This window comes from Myotis nattereri (assembly GCF_964212035.1).
Source record: "Myotis nattereri genome assembly, chromosome: 5".
NCBI lineage: Eukaryota > Metazoa > Chordata > Mammalia > Chiroptera > Vespertilionidae > Myotis > Myotis nattereri.
The window spans coordinates 42,549,143-42,562,511 of NC_138080.1; the positions used below are offsets into that span (position 1 = coordinate 42,549,143).

General features: G+C 45.0%; 1 protein-coding gene across 2 annotated transcripts in view; it reads right to left on the reverse strand.

Moving 5' to 3' along the window:
• PALLD (palladin, cytoskeletal associated protein) overlaps positions 1-13,369 on the reverse strand; it is a gene marked incomplete at its 5' end in the record, with an annotated part of 386,255 nt that overhangs the window by 43,260 nt on the left and 329,626 nt on the right. The window contains one exon of one of the 2 annotated variants that reach the window (XM_081091743.1): positions 123-797. The exons of the other annotated variant lie outside the window; for it this stretch is intronic. Coding sequence (XP_080947869.1) covers positions 123-797 — 675 coding nt within the window. The remainder of the gene's footprint in view (positions 1-122; positions 798-13,369) is intronic. 2 annotated transcript variants of the gene reach the window in all.

Here is a 13,369-nt window from a genome sequence, read left to right on the forward strand (position 1 = left end):
CTGGAAGAGGGTAGGTATGTAAAAAGGTGACAGGGGTACCCCTTTGGGCTGCAGGTCATGGGGTGCATGGGGAAGGGGCCAGGCAACCTCAGGTGGGAGGGGAGGGGGGTGCTGTCACTCACGCGGGGGTGACGCCCTTGGGCAGGCCCAGGGCGTTGACTGCGACAGGCGGCGGCTGCGAGGGCAGCATGGAGCTGAGGAAGGCCGCGGGCGAATGGCTGTGGCCAAAGCGGGCAGCGGGGGAGGCGCAGTGGGAGGCCGGGGCCGAGCTGGGGAGCGGCGGTGGCGGCGGCGGCAGCGGGAACACGTCGGGCACCGGGAAGGCCGTGGTGGGGCTGAAGACCGGGGGCGGCGGCGGCGGGGGCGATGGCGAGGAGGGACTCCACGGCGCCTCGGCCTCGGTGCCGAAGGGCTGCGCGAAGGGTGGCGCGGGCGCGCGGCCAAAATGCTTCGGTGTCGGGGACATGGGCGACGGGAGGCTGGAGGAGCTGGGGCTGGAGGCCGGGGTGCCTTGGCTGGACGCGGGACCGAGGTTCTGAGCCGCGATGAACTGCTTGGGGCGCGCGTAGTTGAAGGAGCCGGAGGACTGCATGGTGGGGGCGGCGCGCGAGGCGAGTGCGCTCATGGGCTCCAGGGCCAAGGGCGACGCGCAGGCCGCGAGCTCGGGGAAGGCGGGCGGTGGCGGGAAGGGCGGCGATGGGGGCGCGCTGCACGGGGTGCCGGTCACCGGGTGCCGCGCACTGGCCTCCTGCTCCAGGCGGATCTGGTTCTGCAGTTGCTGGATTTTCAGAGGGTCCCTGGGAAGAGAGACAAAAGCGACACCTTCAGAGAGGGAGCCGGAAGGAACGTTCCTTTGGTGCAGGGAGGTTAAGCTGTGAACATATAACTCACTCCCATGCCTGCCAGCTCCACGCTGTACCTGGACAATGAGGCACAGGTTATCCGCCTGGAGTCAATTCAGTGCGATCTGCGAGCTCAGTGTCTGATTTAAGTTTTACCTAATGACTCAAATCAGTTTACAAATCGTGATGGAAATTCGGTCCGACTTCCAAAAGCCCTATTTCATTTTCATGGAACAGAAGTATTTAAAGAAAAACGTCTGACCTGAGTCTCAGTCCCCTCATTTGTAGCCAATTTTTAGAGCAAGAATTTTATCAGAATGAGAAAATTAAAAGGAAAAAACCCACTTGATATGAGTTATTTTTGGCAGACTTAGGTTAGTCCATTTTGCCTACTTCATGCTGTCAACTCTGTCTTTGAGAAATACCACAGGCTGATTTTGGAGGTTAGATCCACTGCAATTTCTGCATTTGTTCCCCAAAAATATGCAAAATTTACCATGCTTGAAATTTTAGTAATCTGAAATGCCAATTTTTTATACAAACCTTAATAAATATTGATAAAAGTATTAGCTATTTTGTGCCATGTCTAAATCATATGGAATAATATCTATTTTTAAAATGTAGGTGTTTAATAAGGAATAACAAATTATTAATTTTATAATAATGCAGTTTTAATTCCCCAAGTACTTTCTACCACCAAGAAGAGATTGAATTTTTATTTTTGAATTAAAATTTTAATTTTTGAATTGTTAAAGTTAGCAATTAACTATATTTTACTCAGAAGCTTTCCTTTTTAACTGAATTTTATATATAGATTGTTTTCCCTTATTCACTGCATAGTGACTAATGGCTATCAAAACGAACTTCAACAGAAGGTGGCACTATAACAAGCAGATAAGACAGGCCACGTATTCATTCCACCAATAGGGGGAAAGCTATGTTCCCAACTTTAAACCTTTTCTTTAGAGAGAAAGGAAGGGAGAGAGAGAAACATCGATGTGAGAGTGAAACATCTATCAGCTGACTCCTGCATGCCCCTTACAGGGGATTGAGCCCTCAACCCGGAAATGTGCCCTGACCAGAAATCAAATCTGCAACCTTTCGGTACACTGGACCAATTGAGCCACACCAGCCAGGGCCCAACTTTACACCTTTTAAAACTAAATGAAACCCCACAACTCAAAATCTTCCTTATCCATAGGTATTTCATCTTTAAAAATCAAGCTTTTATACATCCAAAGCAGTATCAGGAATTGAAGCTGCTGGTAAAGGTATAAAACAAGATTTAGATCTGTTATTAAGCATCATTAGCTGTGGGAAATCAGCAAAAAATTCCTATTTGCTCTTCACTTCTGTAATCACCCAGTAAAGTGATTACTGGGTGATTACACATTTTGGGGAACAAAAAGTTATAAAGAGAAGATGATCCCACATGCTTAATAATGCGCAGAGCTTCCAGGTTCCAACACCAAAGAACTCTGTGGGTCCCATGGAACGTACTCTCAGCATTTTACAAGCACCCCTGCCACTGCTGGAAGTCACCAGGACACCAAAGTCCGGATGTCTGTGCGGTTGTCTAGCACATGTGCTCCTGTGCTCATGTGTTTAGAACTGGCCCAGGAATAGAACTCATAAAAACCACCCACCAGCTCTAAGACCCATCATGCAGTGCTCTCATTCTGAATCCCCAAACACTCCTTTCTGACGGCCCTGCCTTTACCATCTCATTTCCTAGCTGTGGCAAAATGCATCCCATTCCTGGAATGCATCCCATTCCTGGGCACCTGGGCTGGGAGTGGTCTGTGGGGACCTCCTCAAAGCCACAGCGCCCCTACCCTGGGCCAGCCTGCGTTTTGAGGGACTTTAAGCTTGGCCTGACATCAGCAAATCGCTGTGTAGCGGCTCTGGCGCGGCTGCTGCAAACATCAGGTCATACCTTGTGTGTGGCGTGATGGGTCCTCTACCCAGGGTTAGGGAGTGGCTCCGGAGAAGCCAGTCTTCAAAGAGGCCAGAGCAGCAAAGCCCAGACCACCACCATACCGGCTCTAACTTTCTGTGTGGGCTCCAGCCTACTCATTGGGGCATTAAAAAGAACCACCCAGTTTGCCAAGCCAAGTGGGCTCAAAGCTGCTGAGATGCTGCTTTTAGTCATAAGTGACAGTTCCAGAGAGTGTTAATGTAGCATTTCACAAGAAACGAAGAGGCATCCTCATGTTCTGGCTACTAGTGTACACTGCAATGAGGAGCTTTGCTAGGGTTCCACTCTCCCCAGTTCTGCACTGGGTGAGGAAGACAATATTCAGGGAATTTGAGGGGTGGGGGAAGGGAGAGCAAAACAGTTATTTTGAATCTTCAAGGGTCTGACTTGCTTTCTGTGCAAATCATCGTTTAAAAGAATACCTGAATTAAATGGGTTTGACACCTGGATTCTGAGTTGGCTGCCTCCTGCACGCCCCACACTGGGGATCGAGCCCGCAACCTGGGCATGTGTCCTGACTGGGAGTCAAACTATGACCTCCTGGTTCATAGGTTGATGTTCAATCACTGAGCCACACCAGCCGGGCAAGTTTTGTTTTGTTTTGTTTTTTAAAATAAAAATTGATTTTACCAAGATAAAAAGGCAAAAGAAATGAAAGGTACCAGAAAGGGAAGATTACCTGTGGCCTTTGGAAATTACTTAAAAGTTATTTATTATAAAAATTCATCACTTTTCTGGTTTCCCCATTTTTTCAGCGGCCCTTTGAAAATGAAATAAAATGACACTGAATAGAACCTCTTGAAATACTGGGTAAAGGCTGAACATTTAGATTAAAAGTTCTAGACAGCCCTGGTTGCAGCTACACTTTGAATGTCAAAGTTCATGTCTTCCATTTTTGCACACCTACTCCATCAAACCCCACCCAGCTTTTTTTCCCCTCTCCCCACCACACCCTCGATTCAAAAGGCCTAAGAAAGGCCCTACTCCAACCCCTCCTTCAATTGTAAAGTTTTAAATACTTAAGGAAATGAGATGTCTGGATTTTTTTTTTTTTTGTCATGTACCTGTCATAGTCCCTTTACAAATGGGAAAGGAATTTTACTAGTAAATAACTTGCTTAAGGTCACGGAGCATTACCTGCCTGAGCCAGGTTAGTTAGACCCGTCTGTCCCTGGCCCCTTTTCCCACACCAGACATGTCCACCTAACAGAACCCTGACCTAGTACTAGACTTTTAGGGGGATCGCTTCATAAGTTATATAAATGTCTAACGCTGTACATCTGAAATTATATAGTACTGAATGTCAGCTGTAATTGGAAAGGTTTTTTTTTTAAAGGAAGTAAAAAAGAACCCTGACCTTCAACATTTTTTTAGAAGTCTGTGGTCATCTTTGCCTCCTAAGGATTTAACTCTTATGCAGCCATAGGGCCTTTAGGGTCTGGATCATTAGTCAAGATTTTAAATATTTACATATTTAAGAATATCTGACTTCAAATTTGATTTTTTTTTTTTTAGGGTGAAATGGGACCACTATGAGAGAGGATCTTGGCAGCTCAGGAAGGGAATACGTAAATACTAGCTCAGTGGATTCTCCTACATTACAGACACTCAAGATCCCTGCTCCCCAGAGGGGCCTCCCCCCCACTCACCCCCGCAATGGTTTGGGCACAAGTTTTAACAAGTTTTACAGATTGTCGAATGAGGCGAAGTTTCAGGATTGACAGACAGATGTAGAATGTAGTTTACTTTCCAATTCAGTAACCTCTGCCACCCGCCTGGAGGCAGTGGCAGCCAGCAGCAGCCGGGTAACGGGAGAAAAAGGCGACTGGCAGTTGGGTGGTACTGGCCTGGAGCACAACTCCGCCAGCTCCTCACTGTGGGGTGACTGTGAGGATTCCGTGAGCACAGTGCCTGGCTTTCGTAGAAGCTCAATAAATGTCCCGCAGCAGGAGAGACAACCCATCCATCCTGGTTACCTTACAAAGCGCAGATTTAAAAATGGAGATGTTTTCCTTACTGTAGGGAACTCTCCTCATCTGTGCTCCCTGCAAGGAGCTGGCACTGACAACAATGGCACATGGGGACGCAGGGAACTAGGGGTGGGGGGCGAGATGGCTGGCCTTGCGGAGGCTCCTCCTCAACCTTCTGCTCACATGGCCACAGTGGGGGTGGGGAAGAGGGACAGCACTTGTCATGCTCCTGGCACTGGGCTGACTCATTTACAGCCCGGGGAGGGCTGCAGCGATTGTCCCCATGTTTTAAATTCCCCACAGATTAGTGAGGTCAAGTCACCTGGTTGGCTCCATAGCCGAGCTATATCATTCTCTCTAAAGTGCTCAGTAAAGAAGGAAAGACTGAATACAAGTCAGTCATTGTTACTGCATATCACCCTTTCTCCGGGGGGCTGCCGCCCAAGCTCCAAATAAAGGATGTGAAAGTGAACTTCTGGAAAACAACTTCTATGTAAATTGGAAATTCCCAGCCGGCCTCTGGAGCATTGTCTGGCCTGCGAGCAGCAGTTCATCCCCTGCTCACACCAATAACGACGCAGCATTCATCACTGTCTGGGGAAGCTCTTGGGATCATCAGTGCTCTCAGAATAAATATGCTGCTGGTTTATATATATTCCCTCTCATTTTTTACTGTGTGATACAGAGGCCACTGCAGGACACAGAGCTGCAATACTGCTCCCTCTGAACGGTGAGCTGCTCTGGTCCTGCTGTTTATAAGCACAGGGACCATGACACTGCAGCATCCTCACAACCCTAAGCCAGCTCCCTCACAACCCCCGCCCAGCACGAAGCACGCAGGTGCATCAGTGACAACACCGATGCTCGTTTCTGGCTGCAGTTTCTATACCTCACTGTGCTGTCAGGCACAGCCCAAGGGGCAGTCGGATAACAGCGCCCCATATGGGCTGGGGAATTTTAAAATGTTCAAATGAAGATCATTAGGGGGTACTCCTCTCTGACTGGGATTAGCTCAGGATCTTATGTATGAGGCAGTTCAATATATTAATTCTGAGGACTTATAAAATCAATAGAATATGCAACTCCTACAAGGGCTGCAGGTCAGGGTGTACTCATTAAAGTTCCATCTACAACTTGATTAGATTTGTGCTTCAGTGTTGTTGTTCTTGTTCTGTTACTCATGCTTCCATGTAGGCCTTCACGTCACAGAAGCTAGGTCCACTTGGTGAGGCTCAGCATCTAGCAACCTACTTGGTTTAGCACTAAGTTCTTGTTGCCCCTCTTATGGAAATCACAGTCTTGAGAACAGTTACACAATACAATTAGGCTAACATAAGCCAAATGAGAATGCACTGCACTGGGTTTAGGGGAGGGTGTAAGTAGAAAAATAACTGAATTTACATACATTCCCCATAAAGTTGGGGGAGAGGGCAGTGGTAGACATGGGTTGTCTACAAAGTACCACAAATCCAAGAATGTTACAATCAAAACTGACCACTCTGGGAATGTGTGTTTAACAGATATTGCAAAATGACACCGGTTTCTTTTTAAAAGACCATTTCTTTGATCTTTAATTCATTCTGAGCCCTCTGTAAATCACGCTGACTCTAGACTAGTGGTTCTCAATCTTCCTAATGCCGTGACCCTTTAATACAGTTCCTCATGTTGTGACCCAACCATAAAATTATTTTCGTTGCTACTTCATAACTGTAATGCTGCTACTGTTATGAACCGTAATATAAATATCTGATATGCAGGATGGTCTTAGGCGACTGCTGTGAAAAGGTTGTTCGACCGCCAAAGGGGTTGCGACCCACAGGTTGAAAATCGCTGCTCTAGACAGAGCCAGGACCGAGTGCAGTGAACTACCTAGGAGGGTTCAAGGAAGAAGTGAAGTGAGCACAGGACCTGAGTCTCTTTAGAGAGGCTCGTCTCTCCCACCTAGAATGAGACCTGCATTGGGCCGTGCTACAGAAGAACAGTAGCTCTTTCTGTCTTCATACATAACACTGATCTCTATGTGCAGTCACTCTAGGTACCATGAGAAAGAGAGGGAGCAGCTGGGAAAGTCATAATCCTCCTGGGAAAGTCTCCGGAGTACCACAGGCTGGCCGTGTCTCTCATGGGGCACAAGGAATAAGGATGGAGAGGTTGGGAGATGGTGTTCTGACGAAGGTTCGTCAGACTCGAACCCTGCAGCCCACTGGCCATTGCGAAGAAGTCTCCTTTCGGAGGTGCGGGGAGATCCAGTGCTCCGTGGGGTAGGCGGTCACCTGGCCCTGTGAAGGCCGCAGGGGCCGAGACAGGACGTGGTCCAGGCACTGACAGCCCCACGGAGAGGAGAGGATGTGTATCCCAATATAAATCGTATGTGATAAGGGACCGGCTCCGGAGGTATTTACGGTCTTGATAAGCCTGGTGAAGCCCAGTGACGTGGCGCTCGGGCATGTCAGCCTTAGCCTTTTCTGGGGGAGGAATGTGAGGTCAGGTTCTAAAAGCATCAACTCCACATCACAGTGAAATGCCTTAAATAATTTTCATTTCTGTTGCCACACAGGCCAGTGAAAACAGCAGGAAGGCATTAGCTGCTGATTCTTATAAAAACTATGCTAATTTAGTGGGCCTGAAAAGGAACTAATATGGACTATTTCCAACTGAAAATATTTGATATCAATTCTTAATGTAGACGAAGTACATTCTTAAAGAAAAAACCTGTTCTCCCATCTTTTCTGTCAATGCTTGAAGCAAATCAGGGATCTCATTTCTAACTAGAACAACCAAGGAAAAGCCACCTGAGCGATAGATGTTGAGGAACTTAAGTATAAAATTTCTTTGAGATTATAAAGAATTGGAGGGGGAGGGGTGGGGAAGATAGACAAATACTCAACTTTCAGTCTTACAATGAAGTAAATAATTTGTATATTTTAGGGTTTCATTTGATTAATGTTTACTCAAATTTCTATTTTTATCATTGGTAGTCTTGTCCCAGCCTGTGTCATTTCCATATTAGTTTATGTTTGCTGAGTTGAATATCTAAAACAGTGGTGTGTAGTTTGTACTTGTAAGAATGAATTATTACGAAGGGCAAAGAGTCATATCTTTCAAAAGTAACAACCATTAACCTACTCACCCAATGGCTTTATTCTATACTTTTTCACCAAATGGCTTTATTCTACTGAAAGACAATAGTATTTTCACTTCTCTAGACTCCTTTCAAACATTTCATCTTCAATATCTCCCTCTCTGTTGACCTGTAAGATGCTCAATAAATCCTGTTGAATCTTATTAAAATCCCCCAGATTTCTGTAAAGTACAACACTAGCTGTGCCATCAAGTTATACAGCACTCAGGGTCACACAGCTGTTTTTCTAAGGTAATTCTTAGAAAAACTGTGTTTCTCCAAGCTGTGTTTTTCTAAGTAAGATATCTTGCACAGATAAAGCCATGATCACACAGGTTATTTACAAGTATGAACACAGACTCAACCAAACTAGAGAAATGTTCAAATAGTTCAACTGCGCTTGGCCACGAGGTATTTATGACTTTGGATAATTCACTTATCCTCTCTGGAGCCCAGTTTCTCTACTTTAAAGTGAAAATTTATAATGTAATATCTGTATGGTCCTAATACACTTTCAGATTTTATGATCCTTACTCTTTAGCCCAGTAACATTTAAACATTATGAAGGAACTAGTGTTAAAGGAACGGTAAACAACTCACCAAGTTCAAGTATATCGCTCTATTTCCGAATACATAGATCAACTTTATACGTTTGCTGTTTTTGCATGTTTCAGCTGTTTTTGAAAGATGAATATATCTTTTAATTTTTTGGTTAAAAATAATAGATTCTGAAGGCATTAGAGGCAAATGAAAATAATTCCATAGTAAATCTTATAAAAGGATACCTTTGGGGAGGGGGGGTACTTCTACTATGAATAATCATCACCTAATTGGTTAACATTAGTTACATTTTTTTTTCTTAAGACACATATACTTGTAGACAAATTCGGTCCAGAAATTAGGAAGAACAGCTTTTGGGTTTTGTGTGTCTCGAACAGTTCCTGTGGGAATTGGGTTGGATGTCTTTCTGCTATAATGTTCTCCCTTAAAGAAACGTGAACCATTTCAGTGGCTCCGTCGCCACTGTTCTGTTAATAAGCCTTTCCCCTCTTTGGGCCACAAAACTTTTTTGGTCCTTTGACCTGATTTTGTAAACCTTCTAAAAATTATTATTTTTGTTAATGTTAATCCTCACCTGAGGATATTTTTTCCACTGATTTTTAGAGAGAGTGGAAGGGAGGGAGGGAGAGGGCAGAGGAAGAAGAAGAGAATGGGGGGTGGGGGTAGAGAGAGAGAGACATCAACATCTATGTGAGAAAGACACATTGATTGGTAGCCTCCACAAGTGCCTGGATCAGGGCCAGGGATGGAACCTGAATCGCAGGTATGTTCCCTTGATCTGCATTGAGCCCGAGAACCTTCCGTGTGTAGGCTGACACTAACCACTAAACGACATCAGCCAGGGCCTAACCATTATTTTAAGGTATTCTGTTCAACATGAAGATAGGATTATGCGTGCCCGGGACCCGCCTTCAGCAGACCCAGACCTTCCTCTGTCATTCCTACCTTTGTACCTTCTGACAGTGTGAGCTCCCACCCCTTCCTCCCCTGCCACCACTGACACCACCAACCATTCCTGTCCTTCTACCTTGCACATGGCACCCCATTTCCCTCACTGGTCCCTTTGCCAAGTCTCTGTACACATCCCATTAAGATGTAAATGTTCTTTACCTTCTCTTGGTACAAGGGGTCAACAGCATCACCCTCATTCCCTAATCTCTGTCTCTAACCCAGTCCTCAGCCTTGAATTCCAATTCTTTTTTTTTGTTTGTTTCAGCAACATTTGCTTTACTTCTAAATGATTTTTAAATTACACTTATTTGTTGGAACAATAACAACCATAACCTACAAACCACAATTTGTGCCACAAAATCTAATCTCAGCCGAGATCTATTTTTGGTTTCATCATAGCTTGAGCTAAAGGAGAATTTCATTGCATTGTTCAAGTTGGGTCATAAACAGTCTCCAAAAAATAATAAATAAATAAGGCAAAACAACATAAAATGCCGTATAAACCAAAAATGATACAAAATATGAAGAGATTCAGGTTCTAACAGCTACTACATAAATGGAAACATAACTGTGCTCATCTTCAATCAACTCCCCCTTTATATTGCCACAAAATTCCATTCTTTCATCAATTATATATATTTTTTACTACCTATTCCCATCTAGCCTAAACATGCCACTCCACCTCAAAACTTAGCATGTCTAAGGTAGAGTCCCTCTCACCCCAATCTGGTTTCTCCCCCTAATAATGCCTGATATTTGAAGATTCTCAATATTTGGCCCAAGGCAGCCCTAACGTTCTTTTTTTAAAAATATTTTAATTGATTTTTTTTACCTCCAACTACTACTCTATCTCCACTTTTCCATTCTCCCAAATTAGTCTCATTGACTCCTGAACTCACCTTGAGGTTTCCTTCTTCTTGGCCTTTTTTCATGTACTGCCCTCTGTTCCCAACAATCTCTCTCGATCTACTGAGGTTGTGTTGATCCTTCTGTGCCCCTTTCAATATCTATCTCTTCTCAAAGCCCCTCCTATTAACATCTAGCAACTCCTTCTCCCTCCACAGGGCCCCACTCCACGAGGCCGGTCTGGGCCTGCCAGGGCTTGGCAGTGACATTATCACAGCCACAGCCACGTCTCCAGAGCCAGGGTCCTCTTAATGATTCCCACAGTGCTTTGCACACGGATGTCACTAAACACCTGCAAAGAGATTGCCAGGTGTCCTTTCATGGGGAACGGGGGGAGGGGAAACAATCAGAGCTCTTTTATAATAATGAGTACTTATATTTCTGGCTTTTTAGTATCCAAAACATGAAACTCCCATCCTCCATAGGAGATGTTTGTGAACCTGGGAGCACAGTTCCTAATTTGGCACCCGGGAGGCACTCTATCGTGTCTCAGGCAGCTCACCCTGTCCCAGCGCCCATTTTCCATTTTATTTGGTTATCAGTCAAAAATGCCCCAAGTTGGTGTTTACCTTGAGGAAAAGTGCCTTGGGATATTTTCAGTACTTGCTGAGAACTTGAGTCATCTCCAGGCAATTCCCTGCCTTCGCGGGGCCCCTTTTCCCCATCACTGCAAATGCTCTCCAGCCACTTTTTCACAGCATACACTGTATCCTGAGATAACAAAGTGGGTCCCTGGACAGAAAGGGGAAATGGTTTCCCGGTGTGTCCATTGTGTAGCGGGTCATAAAGATCCAACAGAGTGTTGCTAACAAGGCAGCAGTGAACTCCGGTGCTGGGGCTGGAATCTGAAGCATTGATGTCTGGACTTGTTGTTCAAATTATTGCGAAAATACTGCCAGGAGTTCTTAACTGCTGATAGGAAGTTAAAGAATGTGTAAGGGAAGGGCATCCTTTATTGCTGGAAGGAGAATGGGAAAGGGCATTGGTTGGTGACATGGCAGTGAGCATTCATATAAAGCAAGCAATGACTCAGGAGTCAGAGGAGAACTGGAGTTCCATCTTAAAACCACAGTTGCCTGAAACTCCAAGAGGAGGAGACATCTGTTTTTATTATCTACCATTGTTCCCTTCAGCTGGGAGAAACATTCCCCTCTTTCTATAAGATCGGCTTCTTCCCTATTCCTTGTGGGTCTGCCAATTGCAAATCCCCAACCCTTGGTCCCAGCACAGTGAGATGCTCATCATCGTATGGCTTCAGCAAATCCTGCAAGGATGTGCACAGGGCAGGACAGAAGTAGGTTTTCAGTTGCTTGTGTGGGAAAAGACATGCAGGTTGTGATTATGACAACAGCTCTATGAACTCTGTGTTTGGGCACTCAGTCCAGGTCAGGCCAGCCCAATCCGGGTTTTTCACACGGAAGACAACAGGGGCGTGTGTCCTCTGTCCTTTGACAGCTAACTACTAGGACAAATCCCCCAGAATTGCTGGCTGCCACGGGAGGAAGACCCTACAAAAAGGAAACCCATACCTACAAACTGAAGCCATGGGGGAGATAACAGACAAGAAGAGAGAGACTTTTAAAACTGAGATGCTGTCTCGGCATCTGATCCAGGTCTAACCCTCACACCAGGTTTATCTCTGAATTCCAGGTACAAAACAGTTGTTCCCTCCCATCCCCCCAGGTTTTCTTTTTCCTTCCTAAGTTAGTTTAGGTCTCTCTAATACTTCTAAAAAAGTGGCCCTGGAAACCAACTCACTCAATTTCCTTATTTTATAGACACAGGAAAAGAAAGAGAGAGATTAAGTAACTTCACAAAATTATCAGCTCGTTAGTACCAAAGGCCTGACAAGAACATCTTGCTGGTAAGAATAATATTAAAAATTAATCTAATAGCACTACCTCTAGTGGATCAATCACTGAATGGATGAATACATAGACTGTTCATAAAGTTGTGAAAGAAACCACCAGAAAGACTGAAAAACAAATAGTTAAGAGTGTTGATCTCTGGATAGTGAGACTAGAATGAGGTTGAGGAAGTCTTTTTTGTCGTTGTTGTTAATTGAGTTCAGAGAGGAAGGGAGAGGGAGAGAGAGAAACATCAATGATGAGAGAGAATCGCTGATTGGTTGCCTCCTGCCTGTCCCCAGCCAGCCCAGAACCTGGGCATGCCGACTGGGAATCAAACTGTGACCTCCTGGCTCAACCACTGAGCCACACCAGCTGGGCAGAAGTCTTATTTTTGTATTTTATAGTCATCTATACCTGTAGTTTGAAAAATTTTTAACCTTGTGCATATAAAAATTAATGTAATGGTTAAAATATATAAAAATCTTAATATATATATATATATATATATATATATATATGCGCCTAAGTGACCAAACGACCAGTTGCTACAATGTGCACTGACCACCAGGGGACAGATGCTCAACATACAGGATCGGACTCCCTCCTGTCTGGATGGGGCCTGCGGGGATCGGGACAAAACTGGCTCTCTGACATCCCCTGAAGGGTCCTGGATTGCAAGAGGATGCAGGCCAGGCCGAGGGACCCCACCAGTGCATGAATCCGTGCACCAGGTCTCGAGTGTAAATTATAAATAGATAATTCTTAAAATAAAGGCAATTCTAGAAGCTTATATTTTAAAGAAAGTCACATGATAAAGAAAGATATAGTGCTACTGACTTAGATAGCACCTAATACTCTGGAAGCCTGAGCACAACCACTCCCTGTGTTTGAAGTCACCAGGGAGGCTCTCCTCCAAAGAACGTAACCCATCGTGACTCTTACTACTACTGCCGGCACCACCAGCATCACTGCTACCGCTGCTGATGGTAATAGCCGACTATTACTGAGCACTTGCTATGGACCAGATGCCCTTAAACGTGCCCTGTCTACATTAACTCATTTACTCTGTATAAAAACCCCAGGAGATAAGGCCTCTTTTATGATCTTCATTTTACAGATGAGGAAACCCAGACACAAAGTTATACTAAGTTTCTCAAGGTTACCCAGCTGGAAGCAGTGCAGATGACTAT